Source organism: Dromaius novaehollandiae, chromosome 15 (assembly GCF_036370855.1).
Source record: "Dromaius novaehollandiae isolate bDroNov1 chromosome 15, bDroNov1.hap1, whole genome shotgun sequence".
NCBI lineage: Eukaryota > Metazoa > Chordata > Aves > Casuariiformes > Dromaiidae > Dromaius > Dromaius novaehollandiae.
The window spans coordinates 5,847,789-5,866,456 of record NC_088112.1 but is presented as its reverse complement, the minus strand read 5'-3'; the positions used below and the strand labels follow the sequence as shown (position 1 = coordinate 5,866,456).

The following is an 18,668-nucleotide window of genomic DNA, read 5'->3' as shown; positions in this document are numbered from 1 at the left end:
AATAAAAGATTTTTCCCTGGAAGTTGACTCAGAACTCTTTTGGGTATGAAAGCCCAACACTGAATCCCTCACTCTAGACCATATGTTTTCCAGCTAACCGCTCCTTTATTTTGGCTTGGCTGAAACATTCTTACTGAAGTGTCAAATTCTGACTTTATGCAATGGCTTTTTCAGTCCTCAAAATGCTTTTGACTTTCCCTCGGACTGTGAAAACAATTCTTGTTAGGAAGAATTATATTTCCCAAGCTGAACACAATGGCACAGGCTCAATAAGAATTTAAGTTTTCAAAAGAGGAGGAATGGATTGGGGTAGAAACAGCAATAAATTTCTAATATCTGAAAGAAACTTAGACATGCAATTTTTTTTTCCTACGCTATTTCGTATTTCTTCCTATCAAGTTAGGCTAAATAAATCACAGTAAAACTATCCAAAGCAATTTGTTACTTTAAAATAAGTTTGGCAGTTATTGCAGTAGACAGTGTTTTATTGCAGATTTGAAATCACCAGGAATGACACCACATACATCACCAGCCAGGAGATGATGGGCTAAGCGGCAATGCCGTGTCAAAGCCTAAGCTGTCTGCTGTCTCTGTGCCCAAGCTGATCTGAGCTTTAAATCGTTCACAAGCTTAATTTGGTATAGGAAGGAAAGTGAAGGAATTCTCCCTCTGCAGTGATTTCAAATTTATTCATTTGCAGTTTAACATACTAAAGGTATCGACTATTTTGTCGTATCTCATAAAACGTCCCCAGAGTCGGGTTAAGACCTTCTGAACGTACACATGTGAGAAGCTTACTGACCCCAAGAAAAACTGTTATCTTCGATAAGGTTAACAATAACCAAACACTAATCTCATACAATCCCCTCACTGATATTCAAGACTGATTTTCACTTGATTAGACAAAAAATTAATTTACTTCAGAAAGTGCACGCAGCAATTGTGAAACATGACACTGCTCATAACTCAGCGCCCGCGTCCTGCATTGTATGTTATCCACCGCTCCGACGCGAGGCGAAGTACAATCCTAACTATTTCACTTGCAATACAATATGCTACTGCTAACAGAGCAGGGACCAAGCAGATCTCAAACTTTTGCTTAAAGTTCATATAATAAATCCTTCTGCAATCAACCAATTCCGCCATGCTTCTTGCCACAAGTATACGGTTCGCTCTCGTGTTCGGACAAAAAGGAACACGAGCCAGCAAGACCTCCAACACGAATGCTGTGGCTACGTTACCGCGGCTCGCTCACGTCTGTGCTGCCTGCTGTTTTCCAGACTCAAATCTTTCTAAGCACTTGCTCCTCATCTTGGATATTTTCCGATGGTCTGAAGTACTGCAGTACTGGTACAGCAATAAGCCTAAATGTGTACAGCCTCATACCATCTCTCTGAGACAGGGAAACACGTCTCCATTTTACAGAGGGGGGCTTTGGTATGGAGGGGCAGTTATTTGTCCAACAGCTATCACAAAACATATGTAACATAACTTTTTCCTCCCAAATCCCACACTAGCATCTTTAAAACGAAGCAGCCCTACTTTTCGTGCCCTGAACCATACTTCCAGCAGCCCCGGTGGTGGCTTCATGGCAAGTTCTCCGCAGCTCTGTCCTCTCAGCCAGAGTCCAGCAGAGGTCGGATCCTCTTACATGGTCAGTTTTGTCCAGAAACAGCTTTGAAGCTGGGTTCATATCAAAAAATACTACAGATCCAAGCTCCAGTGCCTAAATACTGAAGGGGAACTTCAGGCACTGTAACAGGATTAAATCCGCAGAACATACAGAGCCAGGGCTGACCAGCCACTCACAGGCACGACCGTCACGTGGCAGGACGGAGGTGAGAAGGAAAAGCCAGAAAAAATCTGGGATGAAAAACAAACGTTCTCAAAGATGACAATCCCTGTTCTTTAATTGTTCTTACACCCAGGAAAAAAAAATACAGCGACTCAGAACCGCTAGTCAAATGCTCTTCACTGTATCTAGTTTTGTTGTCTAGTTTTCTCTTTTAGGAGGAAAAAAGGAGTAGAAATTCCTTAATCCACACAGTCTTTATACGCATAGGGAACAAAACACCACTGAGAAACAGGCAGGGAGAAAACTTTTCTTTTTTCCTATATGTGTGGGGAACGGGGACATCCTGGGTCCCAGCAGGAACAAGCTTGCCTTTCTTTTGCTAAGCGCAGAGAAAACCCAAGGCAGAAATGGCTTATTCAAAGTGTTAATATTTTGTGACCTGTTTTGCTCCCCTAGGTAAGAGATTTCTTGAAAAAATATATAGATTTAAAATAAAAACTTATGACCTGTTAGCACATGGATCACTTAACACTTTTAAAAGATTTAAATTTTATACATTCTGTGGGATCTGCTGCTGTAATAAACATTCCTGTCTTCTGAAAACTGTAATACACCATATTTTCCTCCATCTCTGTGGATGTACAATAGGCAGAGCACTCTGACAAGCAGTTCTGCCTGGAAACACTAACCTAAGTTAACTTCAGAAGAAAGTAGAGTATTAACCTACTATATATAGGCCTCCATTAGCTAGCTAGGCTAACAACATTGGCTGTCTTCCAGATAAGCACTTTCACTCTCTTGGACCCATAGGGAGCACTGCAATTGCATGCAAGCAGGGGAGTAAAGGGAGGAGCAGAAAATGGGAATACCACAGTAAAAAGAGCAAGGAATTTAAGCAGTGCTTCATTTTTAATGGGAACAAAGTTGCTTACTTTCATTTGTGCATTAATATTTCCCCCTCCTTTATCCGTGTTTTAACTCAGCTAGCTGAAAAACCCAGCTGTTTGGTGCACAAATTAAACCTCCACGGTGTCTCATTAAGATGTATGCCACCAATCACACTGACTTACACACAGGCAGAATAAAAGTTACTCTCAGCCGGGTTGAGGTGTTGTATGCAAAGCAGTGCTCCTTCAGGGCACGCAGCTCACTGAAGTTACTGGGCCTCAGGCACCAGAAAGAATGGGCTGCTTAAAATTCAGAGAAAATGCTAGTAAGCAAACCGGCTTGCTTCATTTCTTCCTCCGTTTTCTTCCCCCTTCGGCAACTTCATTGGGAGCGTGGGCACTTCAAAGGCGTCACCTTCCATTGCAGTTAACCGTCTCCCTGCAGCTCGGTGACAGAAGAGCTGGACCCACCACTTCTGAAAAGCACTAAGACATACGTGGGGGACATATCCTCAGAGGAGGCCACACTGTGCCAAACAGCCTTGCTCCGTAAAGATATCTAAGGCTAGAAACTGAAATGAAGACAAAAAGGACGGGCAGAGAGGAACCTGCTCGAGGTCTAGGTGAACACAAGGCCATGAAGGATCAGGGAAACAGCTCTTGCCTATCAGCTGGAGGGAGAAAACCCACCTGCAGTGAACAGCAAGAGGAAAACTTTTCAAAAGAAATTAAAAGCCCACAGCAAGCACAACGGACAGCTGAACATACAGGAGCAGGCTGGCGTTTCCCAGGCTGGGGCTGATACTGTGCGAGAAACCAGTGTGCCAAAGGGAGGAGGAACAGACTGCACATCACAAGGGCTTCGTCTGGCTGCAGCAGGAAGGAAACTGAGGCAGAGACTAATGCTGAACAAACAAAAGGCTGTTCAGAGGCAGTTCACTTTCTTTAGTCCTTTCTTTGCTGTATCTCACCTCTCTGCCCTCTCTCTTCCCCCTCATAACCTCCTAGCATTTCTTCAGCACTATTTTACCCAGTTGAATTTAATTATACTTAAACCAGTTTGGCCTCATTTGCTCAGAACACAGGTTTGGATGACTAAACAGAGAATGCAGTCATTGCACTTGCCTCTGCGTGCAAGTCAAAGCGCTATACAATTTCTGCCCAGTTTATATTCTCATTTCCTCTCTGTCCACTCCGATGGGTTCTGCCCCTCTCCTGAGGCCACCCGGGGGGTATCTGTATTAGCTGTAGCTAAACCTGAATAACTTGCAGTTGGGAGGTGAACCCCAGGGGAAGTCCCTTGCCTCTCCAGGTTGCTGCTAGCCAGGAGGTTTGCCATGACCAGAAAGCTGTAGCATTGCAGCATCAGCAGCAGTTTCATAATCTGCCAAAACTGTAGTGTTCAGTAAATATCATTCTCTTACTGAATCATTTCCAGACAGCGCTGAGGGATTTGACCGTTTCCACAGTAGGCTGAATAACACTGCTCCAGCTATTCAACAAAGGCTAGCAACACTTAATATATATTTCTGGCATTCTACCAGCTGGATGCAGGGCACAACGAAAGGCCCATCTTTCTGCATGCTCCCTCAGAAGTTTACTGCAGCGTACAAGTTAAGTACTGAATGGTCAACAAGTTGTTAGTATTATCTAGTATTCACAGAATAAAATGACGGCAGCTTTTAAAAATAAACTGCACTTATATAAAACAAACTGTCTTAAATAAGTATTAATAAAGTAAATGTTTTAAAACTGTATTTAAAATTGAGGCAGGTAAAAACCTTTCCAGTTGAGCTTAACCTCTTCTCCCAACCTGGAGCTCTTTCCAACAATCTTGTTTCTAGTTCATTTTCCATATGCAGCTTCTGACCTTGTGTTGCTCTCTTTTACCCATTACAAGCTTCCCTGTTTTAATAGTGCTGCAAGTGGCTAAGCTGAAATATAACAGCATTTAAATTCAGCTTGGTGCTACAAACAGTTTCTGTGTCCTGTAGTAGTTCACAGTAATGGTTGTCAAGAGATCCTACTTTCCTCTTAGCTTACTTGTATAAAGTAATATTTTAATCCACTTACCAGCTTAATAAAGTAGTAATTACAGAAATATAAATCTTCTCATTAGAGTTCTTCTCTAAGTAGTTTGCAAAAAAAGAGGGAAAACAAATGCAATCTCAGTTCTGCACAATAAGGAAGAAAATTTTGGTATGGATGTATCTATCCCCAGCCCCACTCTAATTAACTCCACCGACCAGTGTCTGAACTACGAGATGGTTTTTGCGTGCTATGATGAGTTGGGGGCATGGACTAGCCTGCAGGTGCACATGTACAACAGATACAGAGAATGAACTAATGCACAGACTTTGAAGAAGTGAACAAAGTAACCGACCTTCAGGGTGTTCATATATAAAAGAACTTATTAGCGTTGTGTAAACAGTTCCTCCTTCTAGCCTTCATGACCAATTTTTCATGTACAAAAGATTAGATGCTTCACGCAAGCTGGCAATTACACACAGAAACATAAGTTCTCCCAGACAGCATATTATCATTTTTCTCACATGCAAGCTCTCCCCAAATACCCATTCAGTTCTATACTCTACTTACAATGAAATGAGAGATTTCAAGCCTTTGAACGCATCAGGCGCAATGTCAGATATTTGATTCTTGCTGATGTCTCTGTAAATAAAATTAGGAGGAATTAAAAGAATATTCATAAATGGAAATTTGATGAAAATGCTGTATTTTATCTTGAAGTAATTATTTGTATTACTGTAGGTTTTGGAAGAAGATATTTTATTACACAAAAGCAGAACTAAAAGATCATACTATCTAGAAATTACAAACTACGTAAGGACACAGACCAACAGGCAAATTCCAGGAATAATCAGAAGGCATCAGTTAGTATGATGCCTTCATGATGATAGTTGAGGCGGCAGCCTCAACACAGCAGAAGGCCACTGTTGATAAGGTCTTTCATTTTATGGCCATTGAAGCAAAGAAGAGTTTTAGGAAGAGCTTTGAAGAACAACAGTGATGTAGCCCATTGAATAAAAACCACTGATAAAACCATCATCAGAACTATTAATAATGAAGGTGGCTTTGTGACTGTGATGGGGGCCCCAAACATGAGGGGCTGCCTATGACAAAGCACAAAGGTTACCTGAATATTTAAAGGCAGGAATGGAAGGCTAATGTTACAGAACAGTATCAGAGTTCGTGTTTTGCTAATAAATTAAACGACAGATAAGGTGAAGAGAGGTTCTGAGGTAGCTGGAAAGCACGGGTAGGACATGCATTAAGGAAGATGGAGGGACTGAAAGAGAGGTGGCATGGTGCAGGCACCAGAGGAATGGCTTCTGCGGCAGCAGGACTGTGTTTGTCCAAGTTAGAGAAGAAACCTTGTTGTGAGTGAGATGTAGAATGATCAAGGATTTTGTCTTTCTAAACACCAGAAAGATATAGTGTATTTAAACAAAATTCCCAGCAAAACCCTACAAAACTCCCTAAGGATTAGTCTGAGCTTATATGAAGTCTAGCAACATAGAGTGGGGTTTTCTTTAGTTCTCTTATAAGGCTCATGAAACAGCTGCTCTGGGACCTACTCATGCCTTCTATTAGTGTCCTCCCTATAAGGACATTATTCAATGAAGGCTTGTGATTCTTCAGCTCAACTCATAGCAGCTGCATTAGTGACAGTGAAAATACAAGTATTTATTTTTATATCTTTAGTGAAACCTGTTTAGAATGTCTGTTAGTATTTGCTGCTTTTGGTCTAGTAATTCATATGTAAGCAGAAGTCTGGCATGAAGATTTTGCTATTGATTTATTGAGGAACATTTTAACACCTATTACGGCATCATGAAATCATGAGTTTGCTGAACAGGGACAAGCATTTGAAAAGGAGCATTTAGTTTGGGACACAAATATTTCAGCACTATTTTATGGATTTGCCACATTTCAACATTTGCATCTTTTCTCTCCCCACGTCAGGATGCTAATGAGTGTATAACTAATGGTGCCTGAACTTGCATAAATGTCGTGCTGGGTGATGACACTCACCCTCTCCATGCAGATGCACTACAATCAGCATTATAAGATAATTAGACACATTATTTCCTTTCCATTAGAGCCCAAGCTCCACTGCTGTTGGGTAAGGAGGCTCTCCATCTCCTTCTCACTTGACTGAGGCAAAAGGATTCAATTATGCCCTTGTACTTTTGTTCCCTTCCTATGGTCTGCTGCCCTCCGGTTAGATCATCCCATTCTGTGCTTGATTCGCATCAAGACAAATAGACACGCGTTCCTCCCACCTGCATGACTAAGTGGACTTAGGTCACATCAGGCTCCCTTCCAGGGTGTAGGGCCCCGCTAGAATCGCTCAGTGGAATTGCAGCTCTTTAGCCAGAAATGTAATGAACTTATCAGGATTCCACCCAGGCAGGGAAACCATGAGTCACCTCACGCTCCCGTCTGCCGGCAGCCCTGACAGCACGCGAGAGATCGTCCTCTTTTGAAGGGCTGTTTAACACACCTTGGAGGGTGGCTGTGCTCAGTTACCGGCTAGGGACATAAATTGTTTTTGACTTTGCAGCAGGGAAGAAAGGATACCCTGTGAGGCACTGGATGACGTATGACTGTATGGCAATGACATTGGCTCAAACATCTTTACTGTAAAAGGTTTTGAAACAAAACACATTTATTTTTAGATGCAGCCAAATGCAAAACTATTAACAATATTGGATGAATACTCTCTGTGTTGACTAACATTATTAGAAACAGATTACTTGATTAGCTCTAACATTTAAAAAGGACTATTCTTCTCTGACAAGAGTACTCAGTAAAAAGTCATGCCATATATGGTTTAGCTTTTAGAGGCTGCTTAACAAAAGTAGCAGCACAACAAAGCTACCTAGAAGACTGTGAAATCTCAGTGTGTTTTCTGCCCAGAAAAAGTGAAAGTAAAATTAATTTGACAGTATCAAACACCATTACAAGCACCAGAGCTGAAGAGGTATAACCACATCTTTCAAAGTGGCTCTGTGTACCTGGCTCTTAGTCTTGTGCTACAAGCCAGCCTTTAAAAGCCTCAGAAAAACACAGATAAAATGTGAGGGAATGCCATAAATTTTGCAAGTGCTAGGTTAGGAGTTACAGAACTATGGCACAAGCACAACTGGTGATATGCAAATGAACTCAAAATGGCCTGTCTGGGCAGGGTTACTTCACGCAACGGTGACAACAGCTTCTAAGCCTTGGCTGACCAAGCATCTTCCACCATCTTTCCCTTGAAGGAGATGGGATGCATCTCAAACCTCTTCTAGAGCCCTTGGGTGACCTAGCAGAGCTAGAAGCTGCTGCTGTCACAGTCCCCCAAAAACCTGGGGAACCATTGTCTCAGGTTATACAATTCAATTGCATATTCGAATCCTAGAGGTAGCAGATCTTCCTTCTGAGACAGATACATTTAGCTTGGTGTAATTCATTGTGCAGATAACATAGGTAATCAGGATGAAGTCCAGGACACACACAGGATTTCAAATCCTTTGCCAAGAAACCACCACATAACTCTTGCAATCATGTAACTCTTGCACCCTGGAAGCTACTAAGAGCCATTCTAAATAACAAACTCCAGCTACATGCAAACATAACACTTGAATTAATATAAATACATCTTCTGCTATTATTTCAGCTGACTCATATCAAGTCATATAAGGATTATCCTGAACCAGTGACACTAATCTCAGCTATCTAATCATTTAAAAAAAGGAAACTGCTTCATCTTGCTGGAAAAACTCAGTAAACAATCAAAAAACTGATGGTGCTATAAGCGAACGGTCTATTATCCCTAACATTCTTGCATATGTATTCACCAAAAGGAGCAGAATACAATAACATGATTCACAATGTTATGCTAATATTATCCCTTGAGTGCTATCAAAATATCAACAACAACAACAACAAAAATAATATAGTTCCTAATTTGTACCCTGGGTACGGCATCAATTAATGAAATCAATAATCTTCATGCTATTGCACCACTGGTTGAAATCAAAGTGAATGAAATTAAGAAAGGCCAGAGGCTTCAATATTATCAACATGTCTTGCTATTACCTACCAGGGAAAGAATGTATAAATCTCAACAGGGAATTTCTTGACCAAGTATATTCTCGTGTCAGTAACACCGGACATCTCGCACTCTGAAAAGATGATGTCAATAATCTCTTCCAGTAATGGAACAAACACCCTCAATTAAACTTGATATAACAAGAGCAACACCTGATTCAGGGCCTCACTGTACAGCAACAACAAAGGCTCAACAAGGAGATAGGTCAAAAATCAGGCAGGGAAACAACATATTTGTTATGGGTCCTTCTGCAGCATTACTATCTATCGGGTCCTTCTGCAGCATTACTATCTATCCCGAGTTCTTCCACAAAACTGTGCCACATTAATTAAGCTTTGATACAGGTCATCTGGAATAATAACTTATTATTAAATGTGCATTCAGATCTCCACGATCATGCCAAGAGTATTCCAGAAACCTGTTAATACAACTCACTAATCGAATTCTGCAGCAAACTTTTAATATTAATCATTTCACCTAAGTGCCACACTAGGCCGAGCAGCTAGTCAAGTTAAAGATCTTTTTTTGGTACAGTCCATAAAACTAGAGTTCACCAATCATGAAGACTGAAAGGACAGTAAAACATTGCCAAAATCTAAAATTAGTTATACCTCAGAAAGAACTGAAGTAGTGACTTTAATAATGAAAGAGTCAGAAGTTAGGTCACTGAAAAGGGATCCATCATTATTCACTGAAATTACTGTCTTGCTATCTAATACAGTACTTCTTTAAAAATACATACAGCTATATTGAAAGTGAGACAGAAGAATAGAGACTCTACGAGATTGATGATTTGATCTGTTAAATATTCAGATCCATATTTACAGCTCTTCAGCTCTAGGAACTGGGTGACTTTGGACTGGCAAACAGAGTAATTTTAGTCGTAAAGCCAATGATACAGCTCAGCTCATTTCAGTTTTCAAAAGCATTAGCTATCGGATGATCCAGGGTCTTCTGTGAAATGAGCTGACAGTTTCTTAATTCCAGTACTGTTCACGTCAGAAAACAGCTGTAAAGGCACCTTTATTAGCAGTCTTAGCAATGAGCTACAAAGACTGAATTACTTCTCTTGTTTCTGCAACTTACTCGTCCAAAGGTACACATCTACATTTTGATAGGATGGTGAAGCAGGAGTAACTCATTTTACCATTATCTGTATGACAGTACTACTGTCACAACATCTCTTCTATATCACTTAAAAATAAAAAATAGAATGGAGGAAGACCGGAGGCTCTTCCTCTGGTCTGGTTCTTCTTAACCCAGGTTAACCTGGGTTATCTGCATGAGAGCACAGGTGATTATTTTTTTTTTAATCCAGAGAAGCAACACAAGAACTAGTATGAAGAGAATCGTCTAGGTATCTACTGGTTATGAAAACATGGAGGAAATGAGTTCCAGCAGCTTGCTTTGTTTTCTTGTAAACAGTCAAACCACTTCAAAGCAAAGACATTGAATGCACTAGGAAAATCCACACAACTTTGCAAGAACATGTACTCCTGCTATAACTGGTGTCAACCAAATTGAAGTGGTGCAAACAGAAACCAGAATGAATGAGAGAAAAGAAAATAGAACTTAAAATCTTTCCTGGGGAACTGGATTCAAAGTTTAGACGGAGTAACAATAACTAATTAGTTCACAATGTCTATAACAGAAAGTGAATCTGAGCATTATTAAGGATTTCATGCACTGTTAAACATCCTGGACCAAATTCCACTGTGGCTTACACTTTGAAGCGATTACTTGTGCAATCCCCACTGATTTCAACACAGAAATTGCCAATATATTTGTAAAACAAAGATACTGAACATGAAGTTAAAAGATTCCAGATTGCTCTTGCACATTGGTTGTGTTATTAAAACTTACATTCTCTTAAGTTTCTTGTACTGGGTAAAAGCTCCAGGAGGAATGACTTTGATGAGGTTTTGTTCCAAACGTCTAAAAACAAACAAAGCAATATACATGTTAACTACACAATTGTAAGACAGGAATAGCAACAAACATCATAACAAATTTGTATACAAATGTAAAGCTATTTTGGAGTTTATATGTGAAACAGATTTTTCTTTTGAAAGCCATTAAACTGAGAAAACACTGAGAAAATAATCTTTTTTTAGAAATTAAATTCATCTCATTGACTACATCAAATCTGTATGGAAAAAAGTCACAAACTATAGAATTTGTACCTTTAAAGCTCATAGAATGAATAAAAAAAAATCTTAAGTATACTGTATTACTACTTAGTCAAAGTTAAGGTAGAAAATAGAGATGCTTTCCCTGTGTGGCTGTTGTAAACAGAAGGTAGCTATCGACACTGAAGGCTGTGCTATGTTGTGGCAGCTTAATAAGCAGATTAATAATACTCCCAGAGCGATTCAGGCGCAATAATCTGTGGGAACAGGCTGAAGTTGCCTCCCTACATGCACAACCTGCATTAACAATGTTTTTGTGAAACAAAGTGGAATCCGCTGCAGTATGAGTTCAGATTTTTAATGTCCTCTGGAGGAAAACAATCTACATCAAAATGGAGCGTCAAGGACTGTACCTTCTGATTTTAACCAACAAATAGTGAAGGTGTTCTAAAATATGATCCAGACTAAATCAAAATGCTTTGTTTTCATTGCTGAGATGTGTTTTGAAAGAATCGTCCTTTATAAAGGAGCATAAGTGCATGAATCTGTAACATAAAATATAAATAGCTTTAAGATACAGAATAGAGTATCCATTAAAATCCACTTATATTCCTTCACATAAGTATTTTCAAGTCTTTATCAGCAAGTTCCTAAATCTCCGCTAAAAGGATTATCTTCTCCTCAAATGAACGCTAAATATTCATCTCCAGTGGAGGTGTAAAAGGGGGCCCCCACACGACAAACGCCCAGGACCACCGCAGCCAGCATCCCACAGGCACGCTTAGAACTGAAAGCAGAATTTGGCTTTATCTCGCTCTTACTTACTATTCACTGCTTGCGTATTTTTTTTCCAAAATTTTCATAAAAAGAAGCAGTTCTAACTGCAAAATTCTCTGGTTAGAAATGGAGTAGAGTTGAAATATAAAAACCTCAGAATAGGGGAATGACGGAATGAATCACCCAAGTCATTTAGAGCTGCTGTAACAGGGTGGAGGGGAGGAAAAAATTTTAAAACCATGAATGGACTTAAAATGTGAGGTTGTGAGGAGTCAATCATGTTTTTTAAATGATTTAGGAAGAATGGAAGGAAAATGCGTAAGGTCCATCAGGCCTCTAAGGCACAGCGTATCCTTCTGTTGATCTGTGCCTTCAGCAGGCAAAGCAAAATTCCCCCTGAAAGCAAAATATCTTGCCAATTCAGTTATACTCTTAAGACGGTATTTAAACCATACATATTCTGATACTTGCACAGTCAGTGTGCACAGTCTCTTTTTTTATTCCTCTAGCAGTCTATTTTAAAGGTTGTGATCAGAGTTAATTCTCTTCCTCATTTTATGATTTGAATTAGCAGCTGAAATTTCTCTTCCAGTTGGTCTAAATATAACGCGCTTCGTTTCTGGCAAGCCACCAGTGAAGAAACAGTGCTGTAAGCTTCAGCGCACCAGTATTGTTGCGAGTTGTCACGAGAATTTGCAATACACGTGCTCTTCCCAGAAGGGCTTTTTGCAAGCTTGCCAGGTTGGCATTTCGCTCCTCCCAAGCTTTTCCGTGCGGACACTTCCACAGACAAAGGGCTTGCCTTATGGACACAAATCAGGGCATCACACGCGGTGCCCTTCAATCCCTACGGGGCAGCTCAAATAAAGATGCAGGGTGAAAATTTGGTCCCATTTCATAATTGCCTAGAATTGCATGGACATTTCAGTCCCAAGGCATTTGCAAACGTCCCACAGCAGCAAAGGGCAGCAACCTGCACCAAGCTGCTCCCGCTGGGTCGGCGCTCACGTACCTCCCAACGCCGGCATAAAACGCAGCTGACCTCGGACTGCTAAATAACGTGCAGCGCTAAATAAAGAGGTTCTTAGAAAGTACGAAGTACAAATCTGACTACAGTTTTGTTACTCATTAATGCATGTTATAGTTTGTCATGGGTGGGCTGAAAACCACAGTGCAGCTACACAATTAGCATAGTGAATATCAACTATTGATATCAGTATTTTTTGCTGTCACCCAGCCCGATCTCATAAGTGACAAGCTAAAGCCAGTACAAGATTGGAAACCTCTAGGAAACACTGAGCTTTGCCAGAGGAAGTGTTGACATTCTCAAGGTGGTGAAGGCTTCATTGTAAACCAGTGTTATTCGCGATACAATGGGAAACACTGCTGCTTTCAAATAAAGGGAAAAATAAAGTTTTTTCCTAGTCTTGCCTTTTTTTCTGCTGAAAGTGAAAGGCTAATCTAAATTTCACAGCCACACTGTATTTCAGAGAGAATTATATTTATCTAGTTCATCTAGAATATGACCTCTAGCAAACTGCATTTTTCATGTTCTACCCTGCTTGCCGAGAAGTGCTGTCATACACTATAAACCAACTGCAAAGAAACGTCGGTGAGTTGATTTTTTGTGTATCACAGGAACGTACAGAAACTTAATTTTACAATGCATTTGAGAACTTTGAGACAGTCCCAAAAGAGTAAATTTCCACTGAACTGCTGTCCTCCACATCTTAGATTTCTTACAACTCAATAAAATTCTTCTCGATGTTCCTCTGGAATTTCATAAGATATGTTTAAAAGATTCAACAAGTCAAATTCGGAAGACTGATAAAATAAATTGCCTGTGTCCAAAGCTCTCCGGGGCTTTTCCTCCTGCCTGCAGCCGCCCCACTGCGTCCTCGCTGCCGCTGGTCCCTTGGACGTGTTTGAGCACCTCTCCCCACTCTGCTAGGGCGCTTCGGCCGCCTCCGGGAGCCTCGTTTCAGAGGCTTCAACAGCAACATCACAGGACAAGAACCATTTCCTTTCCCCTCCCTAATGTATTATCAGAGATTGGAAAGTCGGAGGGTCAATGGACTGGGATACGTTTTTCTTGCAGTAACGCAATGGTTTGCAGGAGAAAGCCCTTCTCCTTCCCCCTCTTTTTCAAATGGCCTCACAGCAATAAGAGCAAAACGCAAGCACAGCAGAGAGAAAAACAAGGGGAAACGATCCCGTTAAACATGACAAACGACGGCAGAGCAAAGAACGAACGCTCCAGTTCCCCTGCTAATCCATCTCAGGGCTCACCGAGGTGCAGATCTTCTCATCGCCTCCTCGGCTGGCGCCTGTGCCGCTCACACCCCGGATGGCACGACATGAAGGAGACACCCTCTGCCTGACGCAGCTCTCCGAGCGCCAGATCACGCTCTCAGGAGCGGCACAGCCATTTGTCTCGAAGAGCGATGCCCCACACAGAGTGGGGGAGACAGCCGTATTAATCTGGGCCTTAACTATCTCTCTTTTGTGGAGGGAAAGAAGGAATTTGTTACTCAGGTCTCTAATGGAGCACTTTGCTAGCAATTTTCCCGTTTCGAACACTGTCTCGGCTGCTAATGTGTAATGTTTTGTCAAGCTTACCTACCCATAACATAGACAAATCACTAGCTTGGAGAAAAAGAGAGCAGGAGCGAAGCATCAGTGCTGCTAATTCACGCTGCCAAATGCAGAGAGCCCCAAACGCTCCGTTAACGGCGCACCACGCTCTCGCTGGGGACGTGCCGGCCACGTCCTCTGCGCCGGGCACCCCGCTGCCGGCGACGCGGGAAGGCCCCGAGCAGCCGGGTCGCCCTGGACTGCGCCGCGGCTCGCCCCCGCGTGCAGCGCTCCGGCAGCCCATTCCCGAACACGGGCTCGCACCAGCGTGCGGGGGTACCCGAAACGCCTGGCGGGACCCGCGCCATAGTATTCACCGGCACATTAATGCCACCGGGTGACAAGGCCCAGGATTGGGAAGGTTTGTGTGAGGAAGCAGAAAACTTCTAGAGCCCAGAACAGCAGGAGAGAGACTGTGCTCCTTGCCAGGGAGCAAGGACAGGGTTATAAAAGCTACCTGGACCACTACCTTACATTTATCTTGCATGTTGGACTTTTATATCGCATCTTACGTTTTGGACTCTGATGAAGAAAAGTCCACAGACATATTTTCAGCATTTAAAAGAAACATTTGACACTTCAAATCTCTCCTCCTTACTACAGTTGTGGGTAGGACTGAGCCCCCTCCTGCCTCTCCACCCGAAACGCGAGCTGCATTGCTGCTGTGCATGCCAGGCCCAGGCTGCGGCACCGAAGGATTTATCCAAGGATAACCCTCCACCCGAGGCCCTCGAGGGAGGAAGGGCTCCTGCTCGGCACTTCCCAGCACAACCCGTCACGTATGCGGCAGTGAAAAACGCAGCGGCTGTGCAGCTGTTGCCCCGCACAGCCCAGCACGCAGGCCCCCATCCAGACAGACGGTTACAAAGCACGAGGCCAGAAAACCCCAGTCCTGTCACCCCACAAGGTGCCCGTGGACCTGTCCTACCGAGGAACGGCCTTTCTGTGCCTCGTCTCACCCCGCGGCTTCTCTGACAGCCAGCTAACACAGCGTTTTGGCATGAACGCAGATTAAGCACTTTAAATATCTCATTGCTTCCTGATGCTGTTTTAACGAACAGCCAGTTAAAGCCTCCAATCTCTACCTCAGCTGAAGGCTCCACCATTGCTATAAAAACCCTAAATACATGTGGTTCTCCAAGGCTTTTATACTGCTACCTTTCATCACAGTGTTTGAATGACTTCCAAATAAAATTAGCAATACATATTATCAGTCACTCTCTCTGAGTCTGCCTCTCTCTCCACCTTCAGAGCTGGGGAGCACAGAGTCACTAAACTGCCTGCCTAAACTAACACAAGGTGAGAACTAGACTTTCCCTTCATACTCTGAAGTTCAGTGCTCATTTCCAGGATCTAGCTGTCTAGCTCCTGCTCTAGTTTAAAAAGCAAAGGACTGCTTCTTAACTGTTCACCTAACTAAGGGCAGGCCTCCAAGAGGCAGCATCCCACTCGGGGGATCATTCACCAAGAACGAAATAACTTCAAAATAACCCTACCTAGGGATCTACATAGATAGTCGCACATCAAAAGATGCCAGCTGACCTCTTTCAGAAGGAAAACAGATGTCTTGATCTGCTCCCTGCCACCATGGTGCTCATTGAGAAGCAGCGTTAGCAGCGCTGGGCTTTCTGACATAGCGGAGTTAATTAGGTTTAAGCTCGTCGGAGTCTCTAGTGTAGCAGTCCCTCAGGTATCTGCTGGAAAATGCCGGATTTGTCACACCAGGCATACTGGGAACACACCAGCTCTGCTGTGGTAGGGCCATTTTGTGCCAAGTGCTGTACGGACAAGCAGGAGGACAGCAGGGAAATCTGTAGTCTGGTGTTTTATGAAACAGCTGACACAACGGTGGTGCCTCTGTCTACATAAAGAGCCAGTAGTACACTGCCGTATCCAGATGATGGCTTTTCCTCTCCATCTAGCACCACAGTGGGCCACTTTCCTTAGGCTCAACCCTTCGTCCTTCTCGTCACCTGTCATCGCTACTTTCTCCTGCCACTCTAAGTCAGTTATTTTTCCCAGGGACGGCAGGTCTCCCAAGAGCACGCCACATGGACACGCAAGCTCCCTCTCAGGGCAGCGGACGCCTTCCCCAGCTCTCGGCTGCCCGAAGGCTGGGCCAAGGGGCAGTTGCAGGGTCTGCAAGTACACACGTTCCCGAGGAGCCATCACCAGCGGATACAACCAGTGAGGACACCAAAGGGCAGACAGAAAATGTTTCGGGGTAGAATACCAAATAACGTCCCCTCCTGCCCCCCACTACTTCCCCCGCCCTGATGTGTGGAATTGCCTCTATACCACGAGGATCTCATCTCAGCAGACTTCAAGGGCTTACATAAGCCTGGGATCAGGGTCTGCAGGAAGATATGGATTGGTACGGGAGATCTCCACAGGGGCATGTGGCTGTGAGAGCAAAACTGGGAAAGCAAGTGTCATTAGGCTGGACAGATTCGGCCATCTCCAACTTCTTGCTGCTGAAATGCAGCCTCGTTGCACGCTTCATCTGACCAGCACGCACGCATTCCGGTGCGTGTGCACATCTGAGACGTTTTGGCCTAGAAGAGACAGCAGAAACATGGGTCGCACTCCCATATCCCTGTGACCTGCGGTGATTTCGGTGCAGAGGCTCCCGGCAAGCCGCCTGCGGAGTCGGAGCCTCCCAAGCCGCTGCTTCCCAACAGCGCGTTCGCGCTAGCCCCCGGGGGCTCACACACCCTCCCGGCTCTGCCCAGGACTTGCTCATGCGGTCTTGTGGTTTCTTACAATCCCGCTCCATCTGCAGCTCAAGGGCTGTACTGGAGACACGTGGGTTCTCCAGTGCCTCCTGGCAAGCAAGAGCTGGCCTACGGCTACGTTTCACAAATGTAAACGAGTAGCAGCCATTAGGCTACTAAAAGCCATTAGGCTTTTAACAAAACAGACTTGTATTGGGCAAGCCATGTTCGCTTCACTCAGAGCGAGGTTTTGCCCGCTAGGTCCCAGAAAGACCAACTCCCTAACGGGTCTCAGGGCTGCCTCGCTGGCGTCACTTTAGCAGGTTGATCCGGCCCATCCTCTATGGACTGCCAAATCCTTCAATCACCTTCCCGCCCTTCCCCAGGGCACTTCCCAAAGGGTCCAGCAGCGCCCCAAGCAGCTCAGCAGGCCAAAGATTTCTTCAAGTTGGTTTACACTATTTCAGTGAAATTGTAACACAGAATTATGTTTTTAGACTTCAAGTGTAAAATGAAACAGTAAACTGATGACAAGGAAAAAAGCCATCATTTAACCCATCATCTAATTCCTTGTCAATAGTCCCATACATTCGGTATCACCTATTTTTAGTACACCTTTACAAATGCTGACAAGGAAAAGGTAAAAGACAAGAAATAAGTAGGAAAATTAAGTAGCTTTCTGGCAGTTGAAGTGCTGTCACCTGTAATATTTTGTCAACAAAACAGACTGTGCCACGGAACAGAAACATCCCTCAAATCCTTCGTCCTCTACCTAATGTTTCTTTAACAAAATAAACAAGGAAAACACATGTAAACCAAAAGACCATTCGTTTTTTCATGTAGTAACAAATCTGATTAGTATATTTTATTTCAAAGTCATGATTTTAGGCTCCATATTTTATTTTCTCTGCTTTCTTCTACACTGTCATAATCAACTTTCGAGATGTAGATGCTCATTATACAATATAATCTCCTAATTTTGCCTAGCAAAACAGAAGGTTTTGAGGGACATTTGCACTAGATAAAAAAGATATATGGCTTTTTGTTGCTCTGAATCTCCTAGTCTGTGATGGGTGATACTCAGTTAACCAATGTGACTACTTGGTATTACTCTGTTACTGCCCTTGCTGGCCACACAATTCGTTTTTATTAACAGGGCTAAATTTATGTTCGTGCTAGACTGAAATGATGTTTCTGGGAAAAAAACAAAACAAAAAAACTTCAAATCTTGTAAGACTGCTATCTCCTACACTGCTTGCCTGAGTAAAATTCATCTGCGCAAAATTTTTAGAAATGTCACAATTATAAAGAGGAAAGCACAAACCAAGAAATTGATGCAGCCAATAGAAGGAAAATGTTTTGCTCTCACTGAATAGAAGGTCTCATACATAATTTTGGCCTGACAACAGAAACTGCTTTTGGATGTTGAGTGTAAGGAGCCAATGCTACAGCTTGCCTTGTGAGATCCAGAAAATAATAGTCAAATTTGACATGTGAAACTGTCCAGAGCCAATTTACAGCAGAGAATGAAAATCATATTATATGATTCAACTACAGGAGCCAAACTGATTCCCTAGCCAGAGAACTTGCCACAAGAGGCAATTATGGAACATT

The 18,668-nt window shown here is 42.9% G+C and overlaps 1 protein-coding gene across 3 annotated transcripts in view; it reads right to left on the bottom strand.

The window, feature by feature from the left end:
* SLIT3 (slit guidance ligand 3) overlaps nt 1-18,668 on the bottom strand; it is a 509,126-nt gene that overhangs the window by 150,939 nt on the left and 339,519 nt on the right. For all 3 annotated transcript variants that reach the window (XM_026098439.2, XM_064520837.1, XM_026098440.2), the window contains 2 exons: nt 10,664-10,735; nt 5,281-5,352 (listed from right to left, as the gene is read on the bottom strand). In XM_026098439.2, the coding sequence (XP_025954224.1) occupies nt 5,281-5,352; nt 10,664-10,735 (144 nt within the window). The remainder of the gene's footprint in view (nt 1-5,280; nt 5,353-10,663; nt 10,736-18,668) is intronic.